The sequence below is a fragment of the Sus scrofa genome, chromosome 3 (assembly GCF_054392235.1).
Source record: "Sus scrofa isolate SSC_HxYL_T2T_F1_AM1 chromosome 3, Sscrofa_HxYL_maternal_Yorkshire_Landrace_v2.0, whole genome shotgun sequence".
Lineage (NCBI taxonomy): Eukaryota > Metazoa > Chordata > Mammalia > Artiodactyla > Suidae > Sus > Sus scrofa.
In genome coordinates this window covers 54,955,893-54,963,981 of record NC_139385.1, presented here as the reverse complement: position 1 = coordinate 54,963,981, position 8,089 = coordinate 54,955,893, and the positions used below count along the sequence as shown (strand labels likewise).

The window sequence follows — 8,089 nt, the reverse complement described above, 5'->3', positions numbered from 1 at the left end:
GCAACAGGTGTGGGCCTAAAAAGACAATATATATTTATATATATATATATATATATATATATATATATAAATTAACACTGCTTATTTAGAATTTCAATATCCAACTACTGCCCCAGGTCTAACAAATGCACTTCTGGTGTGGGCTTACATTAGCAAATACTTTTCTCTGGACCCAAAGGAGGGCTCTTTCATCCATTCACTCATTCATTCAAGGACTCGTTCTTTGCTGGCCTGCAGTGTACTAGATGCCAAAGGAAAATCACCCGTGAAAGCAGCCGTGGTGGGGACTGGCACAGCAAATGGTCACTCATTTTCTCCTCTTTACGCAGGTTTCTGAAGCAGCCATGGCCACGGTACCTGAACCTGCCAAGGAAGTGACGGCTAACAATGGGTCAGTGGGGAGACTGGTACCAGTAATGCGAGCAAGGTTCTATTCTCAAGAGTGCAGTGTTAGCTGTGCTTAGAGACCTGATTTGTCCCTCATCCTGCCTCTTTTAGTGGCAAGCGGGGTTCCAGGTTAACCTGGTTTAAAGACTCATTTCCCACTGTAAGTCTGGACTTGATGTCATTGCAGGGGGCCACCTACAATTGGCAAACAGGAAGAAGGGATTCCATGTGGATGACACAAGGGATCTTGTGGCATGTCCAGCTTCAGTGGGAAGGAAGGCTTCAGTGAGAAGGAAAGCTCCAGTTTTAACTGGGCTGGAAGGGGTCTCGAGATCCAATAGAGAGCAGCTGGGGTACCTGCCCCGCCTCCTAGGCTGCTCCAGGAATATGCCCATGGAAACTGCTAGCTCCAGGCAGCCCTAAGGAACAAGCTGTTTGCAGTTTCCTATTAACAGTGAAGATCGCTTGCAGGGAAGGAAAATTCATCCTGTCCAGGGGACATAACTGAGCAAGCTCTCTGCTTTTATTACAGTGACAACAATAATGACCTGTTATTTGAGGCTGATGGCCCCAAAGAGATGAAGGTAAAGCCATGCCCTTAGCTCCCAACACATGCAGGGGCTCGGGCAGGGGAAAGTCTCAAGGAAAGGGCTCTGGGCCCCCTTATTCCTATGGAATTCTGTGATGAACTGACTCGCCTTCTCCAGTGAGACTGATGCAGGCCACTCCTCAGTTCCGGCGGCACCACAGCGGTTCACTGAGCCTTGGTGATGGTGGCCATGCTTGAGGAGGGTGAGAAGAAATGATGGTAGAGAGAGTGTTTGCTGTCTCATGTTGGCAAGGCAGCCAAGGCTTCAATGCACAGTTGCTTCTCCTTTTAGAAAAAGGGTTCAGCCCTAAAACTGATGAAACTCTGTCAATCACTAGAGTCGAACCCTGAGACCCATTTTCTCCAGCCCTGGGTGGGGGTGTGGTTTATCTGTCTGGCCCACCCTCCCACTGCCTCTGCCAGGGGCTGGAGCCTCTGTGCTGGGCAGGAACTTCTTGCTTTCCTCTGAGCTGTTAGAGGTCTCTTTAACTGTCTTCAAGACGTTAAACCATTCTTGTGCCCAGGGGCAACTTCAAGCCTTAATACACTTACACAGTTTCTCTGAACAAAGGGAAAGTGGGAACCTGTTTCACAAATATCAACCACAATTTTGGGTGGGGGTTGGAGGTTTTTTGGCCCCAGGGGGGACATGTAAAATTTCCCAGCAGGGGAACCACGCACCTTTTACAGTGTTTGCGAGATGCTTATGCAACAGCTTTTAAAAGACGAAAACTTGTAGAGAATAATTGAAAACTCATTGATTGAGCATAGAAGTATTGATAATATGATCATCACAGCCATGAAAAATTTAATACATGTCTTGTGCTTTGGGTTTCCAAACAGGTAAAAATGTAAGAAGGCATACATTTATGGTTAGGTGGAGCATGTGTCAGAAAACACAAACAAGGTTAAAATGGGATGTATTCTCGAAGAATACCATGGAGGGTGTCAGAGAGCCCACATTCAGGTTTGGGGTCTGCCTCTCACTTGCCACATGCCTATGGGTAAACCGCTGAACCTCTCTGGGCTGCAGAGAGATGAAAGATTCTCTGGAGAAGCTCTGTTATCCCCTCCTGCATCCCGTCTCATGTCAAAATGGGAGTTCTCAGGCCCAGCCACCTACCACACTGACATTCTTGATCTATCCACAGTGCCGCACCCAAAACCTTGACCTCAGCCCTCTGGGAGATGGGAGCATCCAGCTGCAAATCTCCCACCAGCTCTGCAACGAGAGCTCCAGGCCGATGGTGTCTGTGATTGTGGCAAAGGAGAAGCCGATGAATCCCTCCTCCCAGGTTGTCTGCGATGATGACCCAAAGAGCATCTTTTCATCTGTCTTTGAAGAAGGTACCTAGGGAAAGCTGAGGGCAGATAGGATATCTCTGGTCCTTTCCTTCTCAGAGGCCATAACTCAATGGTCAACTAAACTCTCCTGAAGCTGAAACCCTTTAAAAGTAGAAGGTCCAGGAGTTCCCTGGTGGCTCAGTGGAATCCAGTGTTGTCACTGCTGTGGCTTGGGTTTGCTCACTGGCCCAGGAACTTCCAAGTGCCAGAGGCACAGCCAAAAAAATAAAATTTTTTTTTTAAATAGAATGCCCAGCAGTGAGAGGAAAACAGAGAGGTCCGGAAACCCAACTAACCACTTTTGTAGTTGAAACAATTCTTTTTTTATTTTTTGTCTTACATCAGAATGTTTTGTTCCCTTAAAAGGAATTCTTCTTTAGTGGAATAATGATGTACCTGGCTAGTGCTATTAATCAGAGGAATGGAGGCTTTTCTGGAATTTATAGGCATGCATAAAAAGTACCCAAAATACTATATATCTCCATACATTACTACATATAATCCAATTTGGTGATGGTTTTAGTTTTCTTTTGCGTTATTGATATTATTCTTAAAACAGGACCTGGAGGAAATCACGTTGTGGCTCAGCAGTTGCCAACCTGACTAGTATCCATGAGGTGTGCATTCAATCCCTGGCCTTGCTCAAGGGTTAAGCATCCAACATTGCCATGAGCTGTAGCGTAGGTCACAGACAAGGCTCAGATTCTGCATTGCTGTGGCTGTGGTGTAGGCCGGCAGCTACAGCTCTGAGTTGACACTAAGCCTGGGGAATTCCATATGCCATGGATGCGGCCCTAAAAAGCCAGGAATAAAAAGCAGGACCATGATAACTACTCACAACTGCAAAGCTCCCAGTCATTCTCAGGGTGCTTTCGGTTACATTTTATCCCTGTGAGTCTCAGAAGGTCCCTGCTGGGCCAGTGTGTGCCATTGCCTTTTTGCAGAAGGAGTTCTGTGGCTCTTCCACAGCAAGCAATAAAGCTGAAGCTTGAACCCATATCTTAAGGCACCGGGTCCAGTGTTCTTGTCCACCCCAGCTTCCTCCCCACCAACATTAGAATCAGACTGTGGCTGACCTCCCTCAGATGTCTTCCAAGGCACCAGATCCTGCCGCTTCACATCATGAGGTTTGCTCTTCTAATCTTCTGCCTAAAAGACACCTCTGCTCCACATTTCAGAGCCCATCGTCCTTGAAAAGCATGCCAATGGTTTTCTCTGTGATGCCACCCCCGTGCAGTCCGTGGACTGCAAACTCCAGGACAAAGATGAAAAAGCCCTGGTGCTGGCTGGCCCACATGAGCTGAAGGCTCTCCACCTCCTCAAAGGGGACTTGAAGAGAGAAGGTACCTGGGGACACCCTCATTCTTTTCTTGGCCTCCTGGAAACGTGCCAATTATCTCTATCTTCAACAAAGTAGACCATTTAGGCAAATGATTGACATGAATGCAATATCATGGAATACAGAGTGTGTACATGCTTTATGGAGGTCCTAGCAAGGATGCCAGGATGAGGCCCTTAGCAGGTTCATTTTCAGCAAGAGAGGGGACAAGCACATCCAGGACCACAGTCCAGCCAAGTCACTTAAAGGCAGTGCGATGTCAGTGCTTCTGTTGGAAAGGGGTCATTTGATGGACAGGACCTAACTACCTGTGGGTGCCTTCTTCCTGTTGTGGAGGTCAAAACTAGAATGGCAAAGAGATAATTTGTCCGTCCTCATTCCCAACTTTGCCCACTTGCCCCTAACATCCTTCCCACCCAATACCAGATGGTTCCTGAGAAGCCGATCTTACTGACGAGCAGGAACTTGTATCTCTGTCACTGTCACTGGCCATTGTTTCAAGTCTGGGGAGCCCATTGGTGGTGGGACTCTGCCTGGCACCCTGCCACTGTGGCTGAGCCCTGTATGCAGGGGTGTGGCCAGGGGGCAGATCAAAGGAGCAGTGTGGTCTCATCCAAGCTGCTGACCTTGGAGAGAGGCATCACAGGGGGAAAGCTTCTCAGCCTGGCCAAGACAATTCTGTTTCTCCAGAATTGCATCAGAAGCACAACCTTGGGGCCTCCAAGGGAGACAGCTGTGACTAAGGAAGATTAAAATGAGCATCTCTCGTTGGACCACTTCACCTAGTCAAGCAGCCCTCCTCCTTCAAGTTCATCCCACTGGCTGCGCCATGTTCCTGAAACAGATCTGTGCCTGATGTCCTTTGGGAATCTGGTTTTACTTCTTTTCTTGCTGTTCACAGTGGTCAGACTGTTCTGGTGTTGTGGATAGGCACATCACCAGGCAGGGGCAAGATGGCTTGCTTTCTTCTAAAAATCAGAGCTTCTAATTGTTTATTGCCACTGTGGTGAGGCTCTGAGAAGCCCCCAGACCCTTCTTTGGGGAAAAACCTGATTCAACCAACTGAACCTGTTATTGTCTGGGAGAGAAGCCAGCTCTCCTGTCTATGAGGCCATAGGAATTTTGGATGCCAAAGAGGATCCTAAATGGCACCAGTCCTAGGCTAAGGGTCCAGTGCTTGGACCAACCCTGCAGTGCTATGTCCCTGACCACAGGCCCCTCTCCTTCCCTCAGTGGTGTTCTGCATGAGCTTTGTGCAAGGAGATGACAGCGATGACAAGATACCTGTGACCTTAGGGATCAAGGGAAAGAATCTGTACCTGTCTTGTGTGATGAAAGATGACACACCCACCCTGCAGCTGGAGGTGAGTGAGTACCAAGGGCTGAAGGCCCTTCTTGGGCTTCACTGAAGCACCCCCAGCCATTACTTCCAAGACAGTGACCTCTTCCCCCCTACCCACCCCCAGAAAGTCTGGGAGCAGACCTACTTGATAGTTTTCCAGATGTGTAAATAAGTTGAATATAATAAGTTCAGGTAAGGGTTAATGCAGGTAACTTTCACTCCCATTGTGGCAAGTTAAATCATTCTGCTGATGTGCTTACATCCTGCTGTTGTTAGCCCCCCATCGATCATACAATGTTGGGATTGGAAGGGGAGTCTCTTGTTAGGGTTGCTCCATTAGGTAGATGACACTTTGGGAACTTAATTGATTCGAAGCACCTGTCACCTGTCATCATCTCCATGCCACTCCCAACATCATACTTGCCTCCACCAGCATTCCCAGCAAAAGCTTCCTCTCCAAGTTGAAGTCATTCTAGCCAGGGCCATGAGGAAATACACAGCACAAGTCCCTGGAGCCTAGGTACTTCCAGAAGCTTTCATCTAATTTTCACTTTCAACAACCTTCCCATCTGTGTCATGCTCCCTACCCTTTGGCACTGTTTCAGAAAAGGATGAGGGCTCTTTTGGTCACCATACCAAAGGCTGGGGTCACAAAGATATGTCAGGGCCCTGGCACTTGCCCCTGTGACCTGTTTATATGTTTCATCTCCAGCTGACCTGGAGAACATCTTTTCCCAGATCAGAGTAGGGTATCTTTGACCTGTCCCTTGCAACAAACGTGTATTTCTGCTTTGCTGCAGGATGTAGACCCCAACAGTTACCCGAAGAGGGACATGGAAAAGCGATTTGTCTTCTACAGGACAGAAATCAAGAACAGAGTTGAATTCGAGTCTGCCCTGTACCCCAACTGGTACATCAGCACCTCTCAAGCAGAACAAAAGCCCGTCTTCCTGGGAAACTCCAAAGGCCGCCAAGATATAACTGACTTCACCATGGAAGTCCTCTCTCCCTAAGGAAAGCCATACCCAGAGGGTCCACATGGGCTGAAGAACCCCGGAGGCTGGCAGAAGGGGACTGGAAAAGTTGGTACATGGTTGCTGCCTGAATTTCACTATTGTCTAATCGATGCCCAGCTGTCTTCCCTAGATTAGTGCTAAGGAAATCCCCCTGCCCCCCAGTGAGGAGGAACAGCCCCCTCCTCTCCAAGTCCATGCACAGACCCCATCCTCTAAGCCAGCCTTCTCTCACCCCTTCTCCTCACTCAAAGCCAGCCTGGTGGAAATCATGGCACACTAGGGTCACTGGCAGTCCTCTGTCCTTGGCACCCAGCTTCTGATGATCGATCACTGAACTATTTATTTATTTAATTGTGGGTTGGTCTATTTAACTTAATTCAAGGGGGCCAAGAAGCAACAGTGTCTGTGAAAGATCTTAGTCTTCCATAGCTATGGAATCAATTTCTTTGGGGTGAGTGTGCCACCTTTAAAATCTCTCACCAAGCCTGAAAACATAATAAGCTCAAATTATTTAAAGAAGAATACTTATGAATGAAGAAGGATGATCAGATTGTTCAATGATTCTGAAATAAATGTCACTGAAAAACATCCTTTTCCATGTGGTCATTGGCTTGCCTTGGCTCTGACATAGAAGGGTAAAGATAAATGGTACCATGAATGTTCTCTGTGTGGAACGAGAAACCTTCTCCTTATCACTGAAGGCGGAGTACTTAGGGACATCACTGGCCAGCGAAGAGCAGCCTTTATACCCCTCCCTTTCATTTCTATTTTTCAACAAAAGGGTAGTTGGTGCACAAGGGTCAATGAAAAATAGAATTAGCTAAAATATTGCAGGGAATAGCGGTTGACGGTAACCGCCAAGTATTTCTCTATTCATTGACTCAGCAAATACATATTAAGCAAATGCTATGCACTGGGGGTTGGAAATTGAGAAACAAGAAAGGTAGGGCATTCCTAGTTAAATAGGAAAGGCAGATGGATACAATGAACATAAGGCAGCATAAGAAGCAGAGGTGAGGAATTCCTGTTGTGCTTCAGTGGGTTAAGCACTTGACTGGAATCCATGAGGATGCAGGTTTGATCCCTGGCTTCGCTCAATGGCTTAAGGATCTTACATTGCCATGAGCTGTGGTGTATGTAGGACATAGACATGGCTGGGATCCCACATTGCTGTGGCTGTGGTGTAGGTTGGTGGCTCTAGCTCCAATTCTCCCCCTAGCCTGGGAAACTCCATATGCCATGGCTGAAGCCCTAAAAAGACAAAAGACAAAACAAAACAAAACCCAAAAAATGCCACACGTTCTTAGAAGAAGAAATGATTGGTTAAGGAGGAGTTCTGCAATCACACATAAATCAAGGAGGATAAATCTATGGTTATGTAGGGGTTTTTTTTCACTGTCAAATCTATGAAGTAATTCATTTAAGAAACTGTTAAATGCTTAACCTATGCTAGAAAATGGATTTAAAACACTTCCACTCTTTTAACTGTCTATTTTGACATAATTTTAGATTTATGGAAGAGTTGCGAAGAATATACAGAGTTCCCTCAGCTTCCCCTGATGTTACTATCTCACATAAGTATAATATTTTATCAAAAATAAGAAATTAACCCTGGTAGACAGAGTCTAATTGATTTTTAACACACCTTCTGCCTCAGCAGTTCCGCTATTTGGTGTCTTCCCGAAAGAAAGGCTGTTTACTTTAGGATTGTTTATGAAAAGCTTAACAAAATAAACTGGCAATAACCTAATGTCCTTTGGCAGGAAAAAGATTAAATAAAACACAGCAAAAGAAAAGGAAAAAGTGCTGAAATGGAAAGAGATCCAGACAAATCATTGCAAGAAAAAATCAAGTTGCAAAATAATACCTATAGGATGATACCATTTCCATAAAAAAAAAAAGAAAAGAAAACACACTGCCCATCCAAAACACACAACTCTATGCTTCTAAGGATCATTGACCAGACTGAAAATAGTGGTTACTTGGGGAGGGTGGATGGGGGTTGTCAAAAGAAACTTAGGCCTATGTTTGAATTTTTTTTACAAGAGGAATATATTCATCAATTACCAATA

The 8,089-nt window shown here is 46.1% G+C and overlaps 1 protein-coding gene across 1 annotated transcript; it reads left to right on the top strand.

Moving 5' to 3' along the window:
* The first annotated feature begins 344 nt into the window (after nucleotides 1-344).
* On the top strand, nucleotides 345-6,605 carry LOC110258582 (interleukin-1 beta-like). Its single transcript, XM_021081834.2, has 6 exons — nucleotides 345-391; nucleotides 920-971; nucleotides 2,128-2,323; nucleotides 3,499-3,663; nucleotides 4,893-5,023; nucleotides 5,802-6,605. The coding sequence occupies exons 1-6, from the start codon at nucleotides 345-347 to the stop codon at nucleotides 6,012-6,014; spliced, it is 804 nt and encodes a 267-aa protein (XP_020937493.1). The 3' UTR covers nucleotides 6,015-6,605.
* The last annotated feature ends 1,484 nt before the right edge of the window (nucleotides 6,606-8,089 follow it).